Source organism: Falco punctatus (assembly GCF_963210335.1).
Source record: "Falco punctatus genome assembly, chromosome: 10".
Taxonomy (NCBI): domain Eukaryota; kingdom Metazoa; phylum Chordata; class Aves; order Falconiformes; family Falconidae; genus Falco; species Falco punctatus.
In genome coordinates, this window is record NC_137590.1 from 31,344,141 (window position 1) to 31,359,923 (window position 15,783).

Genomic DNA, 15,783 nt, shown 5'->3' on the forward strand with positions numbered 1-15,783 from the left:
CTGTGCTGCATTGAATGTGAGCTCCAGCCAGCTGTTGGAGTTGAGTAATTTCACCTAGCGTTCTGAGAGCAAAGTGTTCTGAGGACGTGGATAATCTAGGGTTAGGAGATAGGTTTTGATGAATGAAGACTGAAGAATATTGTTTGACAGTGCTTTTTAATATTAATGTTACTTTAAATGTAAAACTTGGTTACTGCAGCTTTGATTAACAGCTAGCTTTGTACCAGCACATGAGGAGGTTTTGTTCGTTTAAGCAGGACTTATTCAGGGTGAAAAGAGTATGAATGTAAGCATAAGAAATGGTGTGGTTATTCTTCATATGTACCAAGAATGCTTGTTAATCTTGTATGGCTAGAGCAGAGGCCACAGTGATAGCAGCAACCCAGACTGTGATTTTCCCTGTCTCATTGAAGTTGTTGCTTTACATTCCTTGAATTCATGCCTATTGCTAGATATGTTACCTGCCTGCCCATCTCAGCAATTCTGCTTCTCCTGATATTTTGGTAACTGCCTGATGACACTTTCTAGTAAATATGCGGCAAAAATATTGTCGCTGAGACTGAAGCTGCTCCAGGCTCTGATAGGTATCATCACTAAAGTCTGAGGACTTGTAGTGTTTTGTAGTTTTAGCTTGACTGTTTACTTTTTGTACATTTTGAAGCAGGCAGTTAACTCTTGTCTCAGTGCTACATTGACAGCGCAGAGATAAGCTGATCACAACTATCAGACCTTACTAATAGAAGACAATTTTTGTTGTTGAGGAAAGCCAGCCTGTTTTCCAGTCGTGTCAGGTTGCTAGAAGGTATGTAATTGTTGTTTATTTTCCTCCAGTGAGAAAAACAAGTAACAACTCAGAAGGGAAGAGTTTATGAAGATAATAGTAACATCAATGCAATTTTTATTGTGCAGCCTCATAATCGGAACAACTGGCAGTTTTATTTGTTCCCAAATGGTTTGAAATGTATGGTTTCTTTCTACGACGCTAGTATCTAAAAAGATATCTGCTATTGGCATTGCATAAAAAAAAAGCAGATATTTTCTGAATCAGATGGCTTACAGTTCTCATAAATAAGGCAAAAGCTGAGAGGAGAGTTGAGGTACAAAGAGACAGTGTGAGATGTGCAACAGATCAGTTAACACTACACTATCACTCAGGTCTGAGAGTAATGTGCCCAAAATGAACGGTCATTTAATAGCTGCATTTGAGGGTAGATTCTTGAGATAGCTGAAGACAGTAATGAGATATTAGCCAGATAGAAATGTCCATAGACCTGCATGGTTCAGATTTGAGCCTTGGCTATTGTTATAATGGATTCCTGCAATGAAGATTTCATCAAACTTTAACAGTATTACAGTTGTGGTGTTTTCTTTTTCTAGGCAGCCTTACGGAGACTAGCAGTCATGAGTCCTGATGGACTTGAAGATTCAGATTTTCAGCAGCTAGTAAAGCCCAGACTTGTGGATTCCTTTCTGCTATGCACAAATATGGAAGAGAGCTTTGTATAAATGTGAGCCAAAAATCTTTGAAAAATAATCATTATGATAGATATACAATAAGATAATACATATACAATTTTATTTCATTTTAGTCCTATTGTTATTTATGACTTATTTATTTTAAAACCATGAACATGTGGTTTGTAGGAGCAGAGAAACAGAATGAGGGAACTTGTTTCAGTGGTTTGCAAAAGTAATTTTGTATTTTATTTTCCAGCCAAGACATATCAACAGACCTTATCACTGCAATCTAACAAAATGTTACCTTGTGTAATATAGTTGAGTCAAGGTAACAAAGCCAAGAATTTGGTGCTCCGATGTTAAATGCTTCTTATAATGATATTTTTCTACAGTTAGAATATTTTGCAGGTTTTTTTAAGAAATGCTTTAGTCTCATGAATTTGTTGCCCTAGAAGAAAACTAATCTTTAAAGCTGAAATTAACTACTTTGAAATGAAAAGGATGTTACAGTCTGAGTCCAGTTCTTAACTGTAGTTATTTTTTAAATAGAATTATGAAAATATAGGACTGTGATTAGCTGATTTTTTTTTTTTTTAAATTTCAAATACTTGCTTGGAATCATGTTAGAGGACATTCTTATACTCTATAAAGATGTGCTCCATCAGAGGATACACACTTGCAGACAATTCTTTTATTTACATTTACTGAAATTTCACAAAGAAATTGAGAGTATTCTAGAAACATCTTTATGCAATCAAACACACATCATCAATGTGAAGGTATCCACATAAGATTTAAAGTCATTACATACTGATAATTTTCCCTCCTTTCCAAGTCTTACAAGAACTGGAAGTAAGCACGTCCAGACACGTTTTTAAGATTCAAGCTACTATTTTTGTGAAAAGTTGCACATGCATAAACTAAATGATCAGAACAGATAAACTAATTGTAACTTGAATTTCCATTTTCCTGTTTTTCTAATTAGTCCTGTCTTTCTAAAACTGTGAAATGGGACTTTTAGGAGCTCTCAGAGTTGACAAAAGGAGATTTTACGCATAAATAACAACATAGAGAGTAAAGAATAGAGTTTATTCTAAAATAGAATTATTTTTTCATGAACATTCCTCTTAAAATTTGCTTTTTCTTTTCATCAACAAACCATATAAATGTAAAATTACTCAACCAGCAATATCTTGAGACTGTTTTCCCCCAGCTTCTCACAAAACACTCTCTAGATAATGAAAGTATATGTATTTTTTTCTTGATGGCTTGCAACAGTTGCTCTGGATCATTTTATGATCAGCAGCTTTAGGGTACTAGGACATCTGCCAAAAAAGTAAGTACATTTCTTCTTTACTGTACTTACTTTGTAGATATGTTAAGGAGCTAAATTCATTAATGTTTATTTAGTATTATGTGGTGTTTAGTTGAAAGGCACCAGGAAATTGCTAAGCTGTGATCGCCTTCTGCATTTTCAGTGTCTGAGAAATCTCTCCTGCTTCGAGCAGTGGTATATGGTAGCTACTTTTTTCTCCACTCGAGTATATAGGTTAAGAAGTCTCTGCCTTAACATTTCTTGTGAACTCCCCATTTAACGATGTGCTCTATCTTGACTGAAGTTTTAAAACATAGAAAACATACAGTGACCTCTGCCATAAGCAACTACTCTAAGATAAGTGTTGAATCAGATGTTTCACAGATGTAATATTCTGCTAAGAGCAGAAATGAATTCTGCTTTGCTTACTTTGAGACAGCTCCTTAGATTTCCAAGATTTCCAAGATTCTTAAGATGTATGGTACTGTACAACTTTGAAAATGTTATACAAGTGATGGACTTTAACACTTCCCTCACTAAGCAGTAATACATGTATGAACTATGGATGCTTTAAATGGTAAATCAACTTTCTGGTCTAAACAATGATCTCATAAATCTCATAAAAAAATTAACTCAGTAAGATCCCATTGCTATCATGCTGATAGCATAGTAATCCCTAACAGAATACAACACATCAAATTCTGTTGTGGATGTTCTGTACCGAACCTTGTTCTGTTAGCTGCAATGAACACCAGAGATGAGTTTGTAGGTGGGGTAGTGTTTATTCCCTACTACATGAAGTTAAAACCTCATTCCAAAAAAGTGTCCACACATGTAAAGTGGACTGAAGGAGCTGTTAAGAAAATAACTTTATGACCAATAAGGTTTTAAAGCCATTTCTAATAGTTCAATCAAATATTCAGTGAGCAGGCCAGCAGCAATGAATGAGTGTAATTTGCTCTCAGATGCAATAATGTCAATCCACAAAAAATTGATTTTACTACAGATACTTTTGATCTGTAAATATATGGCAATTATTCTAGCCTATATTGTCCATTTACATGTGTTCATATTATGAATGGGGCTTTTTACATTAAAGGAACAAAATACTTTTAGGTGATATTCGTATTTGTAGTAGAAAAACATATCTTCAAAGAGCCAGTTCAGACCTGTTATCATCTAAGTGTCATCAAAAACATTTTTGCTAGGTCTGAATTTTTCACCTAAAGCTGTGCACCTTATTTTTTTATATACTAAAGTTTAGCAGAACATAAACATACCTCTTCCTTTCTTCTTAATTAACTTGGAAATAAAAAATCATTAAAAATACTGAAATATTATTTTCACATTACTTCTGAATGAATTCTGGATAAAAAATGTCTGCTCTGAAAGCGACTTTTCAGTTTTTAAATGAACAACAAAAAAAAAGAGCAGTTTAAGCCAGAATAAACATGTTTGATTTCAATGTAGCATGAAACAAAATGTTTCATATCAAAAGATTTTCACTAAAACACATATTTTGGTGGATCAATCTTTGGACTCCCTGTGTATATACATATACAGTTAGTAGACTGAGATACACAGTATGTGTAATACATTTACGTATCAATTCCTCTATGTGGACTCACTGACCTTTAGAGACTTCATGTAGGGTAGATCTTAGCTTAATCATTCTGGAAACTGAATGATATGCTTGTCAGAAATGTAGTTTCATTTTCCGAACATTTTAGATTTTGTATGAGATTAGAAATGTTAGACAAATGTGCAGTGAACTGTAGGATTCTCTGCAACTTTGATTTACATTCCAGTGACTTTGGACAATATGTTCAAATTTCAGCTTTAGTTTGAACTGTTTACAGGTATTTGGGGCCCAGACGTTTCTTTCATAGGATATTTTTTTTCTTGGTTTGTTGTGTGTTTGATACATGAATCATTTATGTGGAATGTTGCTTGTCTGACCTGTTTTGTTTAAAATAAAATAATATTTGTGTCTACAAGGGATAAGATAATGTCTTGGTAAATTGAATGTCTTACCTATTTTTTAGGGTTGCCCGTTACTATCTAAAAGATGAGACTTCATCTCCAGGGTATCATGTTGTCTTAGGACAAGACTGATTCTAGTATCTCATCTGGCTTGTTCCAAATATGTATGTTGAGTTTAAATATCAGCAATGAACAGTCAAAAAACCCAATGGCTTTTGTATTTGGATAAATCTGCTTTGATTTTCAGTTTAAATTTATATTAAATCTATTTAAAGTAACACTCCAGACACTGTAAATTATTCACTAGTGTTCTCATTTTTAAGGGGAGGGAGGGAAGATGGCACTGAGCATTGAAAGATAGGTCTAGAGTGAATTTGTTCATTTGAGTTGGAAGTGCTTAGCTGGTGGGGAAGGGAGGTGGGTGAATAGTTTCAGACCTTGACAGACTAAAGAACCAGGAACAAGGAAAACAGGGTCATCTATTTTAGATACTCACATGCTTTGCACAACTCCTTATCTCTACTTTCTAGTTTGTGCTTGGGCCTGAGTTTCTCTTTTTCCATCTGTGACAAATTTCTTCCTCTTGGGAGTGTTATTTGTATAATTGCTAGTTATCTGAATAGGAGAGAGATAAATTCCAAGGTCTGGTGCTTCTAATTATCATATTGATAAGGGTTTTGCTGAGAAACTGACTAATAAAAATAGCTTCTTAAATAAATGTATTTTAGATCACCTAGAACAAAAAGAAATGTTCATTGTTCCCACAGTGTGGGGGGAATAACCACTGTATTCTCCAGAAAACTTGAGAGAAAGTATATGTAAGATAGTCTGATTTCAGGTGGTACTTATATTAGCAGACTTGCTAGAGTTAATGAATTGATCAGTCCGCTGCTAAATAATCACTGAATCAAAGTAATAAAGGAAAACTACTAGACCTACAGACAAAACACTGGGAAGTCAAAGATTTTTCTCTTTCCTTTTCAACAGCTAATCAGTGACTTTTTGTTTTAATAATTCACGTGTGCCTAGAACCCAATGGAACCTATGGGAAACCAGTGCAAAAAAGGTGTTGTAGGTAATACTGCTAGTTTGCTTTAGAGAGAAATCAAAAGGTATCAAAGGGCTTAAATGGCGTGAAGAAGGAGGTGTGTTGAATGTGGTACCTTTTCTATCACTGTTGTGATCACCTGTGTCACAAATGTCTAACTGAAAGGTACACTGCTTTTACTCTTTTTCTTCAAGCTTTCTTTTAACTTGCTTTTGTCCATGTCCTGAACAACATTTAAAATGTGACCTAACAATGCACACGTATCTCCAAAGTTTTTAATTTTGGTGCTTAAAAAAATTTAATCTCATTTTTTATATATATACCACATAATGTAAAAATCTTCTTTTTGAGTAGCTCTGGAGGGATATACCTAACAAGATGTGTCCATTACGTATGCTCATCAGGTAAGGCAAAGTTTATGATAAGTTGAGAAGATATATCTAAAAAGATCCAGAAACAACCATTTTCACTTGGATTAGAAGAATAATTACGGAATGGGCTGAATCATCTAGGGAAGCCTTCTTTGAAGCTATGGTAGGTCTGTGTGCCTGTACTGCAGTACAGAAGAGCCAAAGCTAACCCCCAGGTTTTGATTCTTGCTAGAATTTGAACTGTAGAGATCTAACCTATAGAATAAAACTAAATAAAATCTCACAATATGAAGCTAAGGATAAATGGCTTGTAAAATTTTGTGATGACCATGAACATATAAGGAGTCGCTTTAAACATTAAGCACATTAAGCAATTTACTTGTTTACACTTGCTTCCATTTCCAAAGCAAGATATAGTGCCTTCTATCACGGCTCTTTACTTTTGTACTGCTTAATTATTAAAAAGGCCACACTTCTTTTCAGAGTAGCAATTATTACAAATGAGTAATTTCAGAAGTTTGTCCCATCTTTAGAGATGGATAAACAGGAAAGTGATTCAATACTGTGAAGCACAGCCAATTATTTACATGAGCGTCTCATGTCTCATCCTTTGAAGGACACAAATGTTGTGGAATGAGATAGAATAGTTATTAGTTTAGGATATCTGGAGTAGAAGAAATCTATTCTGTGCTTTAGTCTAGGGGGGAATTCTCAGCTGGTTTGAAATTTAATTCTATAAGTATAGCCCAGACCAAAAAATTAGGTACTTTCTGTAGACCACAGAGAGAAGTGGACCATTCTTTCTCTTTGAGGTTGACTGCCCAAGACAGAGAGTATACATAATACCATGGAGCTGGTGGGGTTTTTTTTGTTTGTTTGTTTGTTTTTTTGTTTTTTTCCCAGTGGCTATGGAAAAAAAGTGCTGGTGATTTGTTTGGAGTTCTTGACATCTAGCTGTTAGTTCAGATCATGTGAGATGAATTTCAGACTCAGTCTGGAGACAAAAGGCAGGCACTTTTTCAAATGGGTTTCACATGCTGTTTACGTACCAAATACAATTCCCATCAAAATCAGAATTTTTTGCAACATCAGACTCTCCCTTTGGAATTACTAACTTGAGACATTATTTTGTTGTTTGGTATGCACTAGATGATGACTACTTGCTAGCGTTGTAAAATAAGGACTAGCTGGAGCAACTCATCTAACCCAGAATACTATAGCAGATTATACATTTCTTACTAGAGAAAAATCTATTGCATTAAAGAGAGGGAGAGAGAAAATGGGTCACAGGACAGTAACTCAGAATGATCTCCAAAGTGAGTTAAAACCACTAAGCTAATAAATAGCATTGCAGGTCAGGAAAGGTGCAGCTCACTAGAAAAGAAAAAAACCCTCAAACCCAACATCCCTTCTGTCATGGTTTAACCCTGGCTGGCAACCAAGCACCACGCAGCCTTCCTGGAAAGAACAAAGGTGAGTTCTAAGGAGAAATAAATCCTCTTACATTTCCAACTTTGATTCAGAATGGTCTGAATTGTACTGCTTGTCTTTGCCTGTCAAGTTGTCTTCTTTGCCTTTACTTGTATTAAAGATCTCATAATTACTGTTACATTAATATTTTTTTTCCTTGAACTCAAAATTTTTAGCTCTAAATGTGGCATTAGATAAATAAGAGATGAAAAATGAAAAATGGATGCTGGACAGATACAAAGCCAAAACTTGAAAAACTTGAAGAGATTTCTTTTTGGAAATGAATTAGTGCATAAAAAACATTTTAAAACAAAGTTTTGATTAAACAGCTTCTTAATGAAGTAGATAACTGAAAAACTGTGTCAGGATGGTCCTCTTTGAAGTCATGAAAAACTGTGTTACGCTTATACACAAATCCAATATTTCCAGCTCTTAAAGACTCAAGAGAACTTCAGAAATGATGTGGTTTGGAGTTTTTCACTTAGTTGTTTGAGACAATGAGGTGAGGCTTTTGTAAATTATGCCACAAGATAAATGTAGGTGGATCTTAAAACCAATAGCCGTTAATGTGCCATTTCACAGATGCCATCACTTTACAGTAGGCCAGAAATACAGAAGCTCTTGGATATACTTTTGCTGGACTGAATACATTTCTTTACACCTTTTTTCCCCCGCAATCATTAGGGGAAGGAATAGAGGCAACAGCATTTTAATAGCTATAGAGGAATTTGTCAACGTTTGTATTCTAAATTTTTGCACTTGACCAGACAGCTAGGAGACTTGGACCACAGGATAACAGTGAGAAAGGACCCTTCATTACAAGGTGGAGTCTGGGACCTAGCAGTGTCAATGGGTAACACACTGATTAATGGGGGCAATTTCCAGGTGGTTCAGGCCATCCTTATAAGCATAAATGGAAGTTGTTTCCTATCAAGGCTTTTGCTAAATCCTTGCATGGGAGTCTCTGCTGCTGTGCTTAGTGTGGCTTAAGCACTGAGCTAGCAAACTTTAGCAACCCTTTCTTGAATCAAGAATGTGCTTTCCATCAACGCTGCAGATGATGATGATATATGTGTGGTGGTTCACAACTGTGTTCCTTTCTATTTTCTCAGTGTCTTTCCACTTATGTCAACTGATTAATGCTTGCCTTTAGAGTGAATCACAGCTTAAGATCAAACCCAACATGCAAACCCCAAGACAGTGACATGCTTTACAGTGCTTTTGCTGGCACTGTCTCGTTGCTCTGTTACATCTGCAAGGCAATCTCTTGGTCTAGCACCTTGGCTAAAAGGTTGTCTTTTTTCTCATTTGCAGATTATCACCATCTCACAAATATTTCTCCTCAAATACTTAAATCTTATTTACTTTTCCCTTTTGAAAGCATTTTACTTAGAATAGTTACCACAGTGTTGAGCAGTGCACTCAAATGGAATTTCTGGATTCTGCTGCAAAGATCAGATGAATGTCCATGAGTTGTTTCTACTCTCATTTTTTGTCTCTCTTTCATATGTAGACTAAAAACTACAGGTGTAGAGTGTTCCTTTCCATCTTTTTATATGATCCTAAGTTCTCTAAGATCCCTCATTTTATTTGAGGCCACTTAAAAATAATATATTAAAAATTAATATTAATACAAAGAGCAGTTCCTTTGGCTGTACCAACATGTTCTTTGTATTTGTGACCTTGTGGTGTTCTTGTGGTGTATGCCTTTGCAGTTTATTTTGCAGTTAATAATCTGACATGGCTTTAACTGAAATGGTTGCCTTTTGTGTCCAAGCCCATTTTCAGCTGCAGCATTTATTCAAAAAGAATAGCTGAATTCAAACATTTTTTCCATGGATACATATATTGTTTGCAAGCTCAACTGAATGCCCCTTTCAGGCGGCAATACTTTTGTTGCTTCTTATACTCAGTTGGTGTTCTGCCTTCTTCATTTATCCATTGATCACCTTCATATTTTTTTCACTTTTCTCATGATCCGTATCAATAAGAAAATGTCCCAGATCTGAGATATTTTTGATGACACAGTTTTGATTTTTATTCATGGTAAAGGATATATTTAAGGACTTACTTGTTGCTAATCATGTAAAAGATCTTTCATTGTCTGCTGAAATCCACCTATCCCTTTCAGGTCCAGATTCCACACCCGTCCCACTAAAGCCTTCAGAGGAAAGCTCACGTTTTGTGGCCTTGTAAATTAGAAATGTAGCATTTTCTCTGTAGTTCATTACATGCCTAATGTCTTTCTACATAGATTAGTTCTCTTTTACTTCATCACATTGCTACCTAGAGCAGATAAATTCATTTGGGTTTGTTTGTCAAAAAGCAGACTAAAAAATACATTGCACTCTCCCCACACACACCCTTTGTTAGTTTAGAACTTTAGCTCACCTGTTTGTTCTTGCTGTTGTCAATGATTAATGGTGAATGATCTGTGAAGTGTTGTCTACTAATGATACTTTAACTATGCATTATCCTATTAACCATTAAAACAGAACACATGTAGTGGAATCACATTGAGCAAAAGAAAGATATTAATGCGCCATGAATTTATTAATAGTGGAGAGGAGGAGAGTTACTTTGTCAGGCATGCAAAATATTCCTGGTGAAAGAAGAAAAAATTTCTTCACTAGAATCTTTAGGGGAGGCAAAGAAGCAAGAGAAAATTTACATAACTGAAATACTGGGCGTTGAATTGCCTAAATCAATAAACCCTCCAATTTTATTTGGAGAATGGCACCTATTAGTTAACTTTCCCTCCAACCTCATTTCACCCAAAAATAACAGGGGGAAAAAATGCTGTAGCTCTTTTAATTCTGATTTAAATGTTGTAAGTTAGCGGGGTCAATAATTGAAAACGCTGGTACAGAGGTGTCATTGACATTAGGATCTCAGACTTTTGAGGTAGAACATCTTCACTAAAGAAGTATGAATTATTTTTCCTGAAAAAAATTCTTTCTTACATAGTTATATTTTTAATGAAAAGTATTTCTGTTAAAATAATCGCAAATGGACCCTCCCTGCTATTTTTAAAAGCTAACTAGAGAAGAAAAACTATTTTGTTTAGAGAAGAGCCATAATACAAATGAATTAAAAAATCTTTAACCATTACTTTGGTTTCTACAGTCTTGCTACCTGTGAATTAGTTCATTCTCTGGTAAGTGTGAATAGACAAACTATGAATTTTATTAAGATTCTGATTTACTTTTTCTAATATAAAACTATTTCTGGGTCTCAGCTATAATCAGTAGAATAAAATATGGCTGCTGGTAAGTAAAAATTTTAGACGTATGAAGTATTTATTTTAATAAATTTCACTTTAGTCGTCCTTCTAAGGCCTAGTGACTGCACTAGTGGAATAAATGTCTCGGCTACAAACTGTCCCAAAGTCCTGAAACAACTCTTCACTGTCCAGTGACTCTTGGCAGTTCTAGATATCTGTTTGCCTTTCACAAGATTTTACCAAACAAGTTCTCACATCTTGTTTTCTTTCAAGATATTTCACAAAAGTTGTATGTCCCTTTTTACCTTGAGTCCAGACATTCCTGTGTCAATGGACAAAAGAAAATCTTGTTTCACCCAGGGGCTACTTTTTCAGTCACAGGCAAGTAAAAAAAGGTCATATGGTTTTACTTGCAGCACTTTTGTAGTCCTGCCCTGCAGACTGAATGTCTGTTTCATGTGGGAGGCCAGGAGCCAGGAAAGATATGAAGTACAAGCAAGAGGGAAGGTCTTGCTGAAGGTGCCTTCTCCTGTTGAAGATTCAACCAAGTCTTCATCTGAAGAATGCGTCATGGCCCCTAATGAGTTCAGGTGTCTATTGCCTTCATTCAGTATCCTGTGGATTTGTTTACTTTTAAAAAAAGCCTCTTGAGCAGTAGCTTCTCTCTGTTCATATCAGGACAGCTGAGAGCTGCAGCCCTGTGGATAATTCTAATTTTGTCTGCATACCTCTTTTTTTCCGCTTTATTTGCAACCCTTGCCTGCTGAAGAACCATCTTCCTTACTATTTATTTGCTCATGGCAAACTTTTCTGAAATCTAGAAAACTGCAGTCAAACTCACCACATAACTAATATGTTTCTTCTGTGTACAGACAAGTATTATTTTATAATACTGAAGCATTTTCTGGAATACTTAATGTTAATAATTAGCCAATTTTGTTAGGAACAGTTGCTTATATTATTCTCCTCCAGTCACATATTTTAGTTGTCAACAAACTGCTTTTAACAGTTCAAGTGAAGTCTTTTTTTCAGTTCTAACTTATTTTTAAACAAGGAAGCAATTTTAAAATATTAATGTGAAGGTTTGATTTTCAAAAAAATAAAGAGCAATCAAAAGAATCTTGTGAAAGGAGTCAATCCTCACGTAGCAGCCTAAGGTTTTACCATAGGCTGCATTTTTCTTTTTTCTCCAGAAGTACAATGTTGCTATTGTTCAGTTTCATGTTAGTTCTGGCTGCTGTTCTACAAATCCCGTTGACAATACAGTAATCTAGAGGCCCCTTTACAGCTGGGTGGGAAAGGCATTGAAACAATCATGTTTTAAATATTCTTGAAAAGTGCTTGATAGCTTTTTAACTTGTTTGAGTGACCCAGTCACATGAACAAGGACATTTTAAAAAGTCTTAGTGATGCATTTGAATCTTATCTTACTTCCTAAAATATTTAAAAGCCAATTTCCTTTACATGTGTAATGTCTCTAGTCAGTTTGGCTGTTTTAATCTGGGTGAAATCTGAATAAGGTTAAGTCATCTAAAGACCTGCAAATGAACCTTTCTGAAGTCTTATAAGGCTGTTGAACTCATCAGAAATATATGATCACTATGCACTGCTTGCTATGCATCCAAATTCTCTTCCAAGTCTTAAGGGATGAATGTAGCCAGATAGCCAGCTTCTCTTTGGGCCACCTGGTCACATGAAAAAAAAATCACAGAAAACATTTGATTGCACGGAGAATTCTTGAGGGTTAATTTTGTCTTCCAATAGCCTTAAAAAAATCTGAAATTTGTCTCTAAAGAAAATTAAGCTCTTCACAAAAAGAAGTTCAGACTAAAGAATTTTTCTGTAGCAGGATAAGTTTTTCTTAAGTTGGTTTTACATATTGTTCAGTGGATTTGAGTTTCTTTTAAAAGAGCAGAGTAAGTAATTTTTTGTTTCAATGCATGATGCAGATAAATATAAAGTGATGAAAAGTTACTAGTTTTATAGAGAACAATGAAAGATGCTACAGGTGTCAGGTGCAAGGAGTCAAGGTCAGTATAAACAAATCAATACTGATTGATGTTTTGTCTCCTTAATCAAAGATCCAGAGTTTAGCTGATCTTGAGTTTAATCTTTTATTTCTTAAAAAAATATATGCTTCCATGGAGACTTAGCGTGCAAATAAGAAGGGAAAGTACCGAGAATCTCTGTCTGGGTTTAGCTGACCAGAAGGGTATGAGCCCTCTTCTATAGTGTGGGAACTCTGGGCCTCGTGGGCCTCTTGTTCCCTGTGGGAGTGAAGAAAAATGTAGCCATGAAAACTAGGTGAACCAAAGCATGAGGTCTTGTTTTTCACGAGAGGGGTGGATAAGAGCAAGTAAAAGTTGAAAATAATTGAACCCAAGTGTTTAGGAAGAAGACCCCACTGGGGCTTGGTTAAACGTGGGAAACTAAAGCAAATAAATGTTGCAGGGACTGGATATGAACACTATAGCTGGAAAACCAACTGTAGTCACAATCATGGCTGTAGTTATAATCAAAGTGTCATTGAAAACTTTGATATTTATGAAGCATCAAATGACATGGGAAAAATTGATACAACACTAGATACTGTTTTGTATTAGCAATGACATCACTTCGGAATTGACAGCTCATCTTCCTGTGTTTGGTTTACAATAGCGGCATGAGTTCTATGAGCTCATTAATTCATTGACACGGATTAGAAAAATGGATTATTTTTTTTTCTGTCAAAACACATAGATGTAACCCAAAGCTAAATGAGTCTCTTTGCTTTCTCAACTCATGATGCAGTGCAAAATGACTTTTCGAAAGCTTGTTTTAGATGTACTTAAGGACTTGCTGGGGGAGAAGTGGTGACATCTACTGGAATTTTAAAACACTTCATCATATGTTTCCAAGGCTGCTAGCAAGACATATTTGGTTTAGGTCTGAAGTTGGATGAATAATGAAGAAACAATTTCTACTTATATTTGTGCAAATTTTGAAGCAAATCTTTAGCCATCTTGGGGTTGCTTTTGATGTCATTTCCTGTACACAGTCATAGAAGTATAAAACTTTAATTGCATAACTGTTGGCAGAAAATAAATGTTAAGCTCACACAGGAATACTTTGAAAAGTGAATTTCTAATGTAGTTTCTGTAAGCCTTTGTACCACAAAGCTGGTTCCATGAGTTATGTTCATTAGACTGGAAAATGGAAACAATATTAAGTGATTTATGGGACCAACTGCAATTGAAGAGAGAGTTTGTGCTTGGAGTAGCAACCCCTTACTTCAAAAGAAATTTTAAAAAAATCAGTGAGGGAGGAATATGTGAAGCAAATTGCAACGTGCTCCCCACATTTCATGGAAAGAAGGAAGGAAACTCATCCATCATTAAATGCATTCATTAAAAATTATTCACTCAGATCCATTTAAACCATGTTCTAACTTTAATCTCTTGATTTCTTGGGGCTAGATTGTGATGCGTACTGCATGCCCAATAAGAGTGCAAGGCTTTTCCTGCATCCTGATGTAGGTTGTGTGGACCTTGGGACTGGGTCTGCAGGAGCAGAAGTGTTATACATCTGCTTCTTCTCTCCCCTCTGAGGGAATGTGAGGGGGAGGGAAAGGGGGATGGGATTGTAGATGAAGCAATCCCTCTTGGCACAAAAAAAATCCTCCAACTGGCTTTCTGGGATTGGCTGGGGGGTCAGGGTTTCCCAAAATTTTATTATTATGAACCAGTGATAAGAAATAATTACCTGTGGGACAAGGAAGATGTAGGCAATAAACTGATGCCTTGAGTTGTGTTTTCCAATGTTGTCTGCGTGCTATTGCAATTTACCTATCCCATCCCCTTCAGTCTATGCCTAATCTTTAATCCTTAAAATCCAAAGAGTTTATGGCTTTACAGAGTTTATGACCTGATTGTAGGATGCGATTGTGTCATACAATTAAAAACTGTAGAAAGTGAGGAATGGGAGTCTTCTGGCTGATCTAAAATGAAAAGCCAAATTACCAATGTCCGAAGTAATGCCTGTCCTAGTTCCACAGGCTCTTAGCAACTCTGTTTTTTACCTGGCACTCTGCATTTTCAACCTTTGCCTATAATAGACTAAATAAATTGTGTGATTTCTGGTGGGTGATGTTAAATGATTGTTCAGTGTCTGATTCAAAATTATCTAGTGGAATCAAACTCATCTTCCTAATAGAAAAGCTAATCATTGGCGGACTCTGCAGCACTTAGATTTTTCTGCAGTATGTAAAGTAACATGCACAAGAAATACTGAGGGGAAAATGGAGAAGGATGCTCCTTGAAGTCCCACCATTTTTCATTCTTGATAAGAACTATTTCAAATATTACATGTAGCTGGTTCACATTATTATTGTGTCTGGGGTTTTTTTTACCCATTATATCCTTTTTGTTAGAAAGTGTCTAATCTGTGAGAAACTTTCTGTAAGGTTTCCACCAAGCTGTCCTTAAGGATTTTTCTACTGTTAAGGAGATTTATTATTATGGTATGACAAAAGGAAACCATCTGCTGTCATTCATCAAAATGCAAGTCTACACCAGTCTTACCTCTAATTCTGAAAGTTGCAAATGTGTGGAGATTTTATGTTGATTTTTGCACCTGTGAGCATATGACCTATTGTAATATTCTATTCCTGCAGCCTTCAGTTGAGTCCTGTGAATCAAAGTAGATCCCCAGTCACACTAGATTTTCTTGTAATAGAGTTGTAATGGGTGTTGTTTCACTTCAGAAGTGTGCTCTGGTTATGACACTGCCTGTCTAAAGAAATTTTACGTGTGGTATTTTAACTTATCACAAAATTGGAACTATTTGGCTGTCGGCATTATGGTGAGAAACTCTGATGTGACAGTTTTCTGACTTTATTAATAAGTTTTAATCCTCCAAACACATTTTGTTAGTACAT

General features: G+C 35.6%; 1 protein-coding gene across 2 annotated transcripts in view; it reads left to right on the forward strand.

Moving 5' to 3' along the window:
• Nucleotides 1–15,783, forward strand: part of INSC (INSC spindle orientation adaptor protein) — a 213,932-nt gene that overhangs the window by 156,435 nt on the left and 41,714 nt on the right. Inside the window, exon 14 of one of the 2 annotated variants that reach the window (XM_080404757.1) lies at nucleotides 1,378–1,508. In XM_080404757.1, the coding sequence (XP_080260883.1) occupies nucleotides 1,378–1,506 (129 nt within the window). In that variant the 3' untranslated portion in view covers nucleotides 1,507–1,508. Of the gene's footprint in view, nucleotides 1–1,377; nucleotides 2,051–15,783 lie in introns of those variants that run through there. The other variant, XM_080404756.1, reaches the window with a different exon arrangement.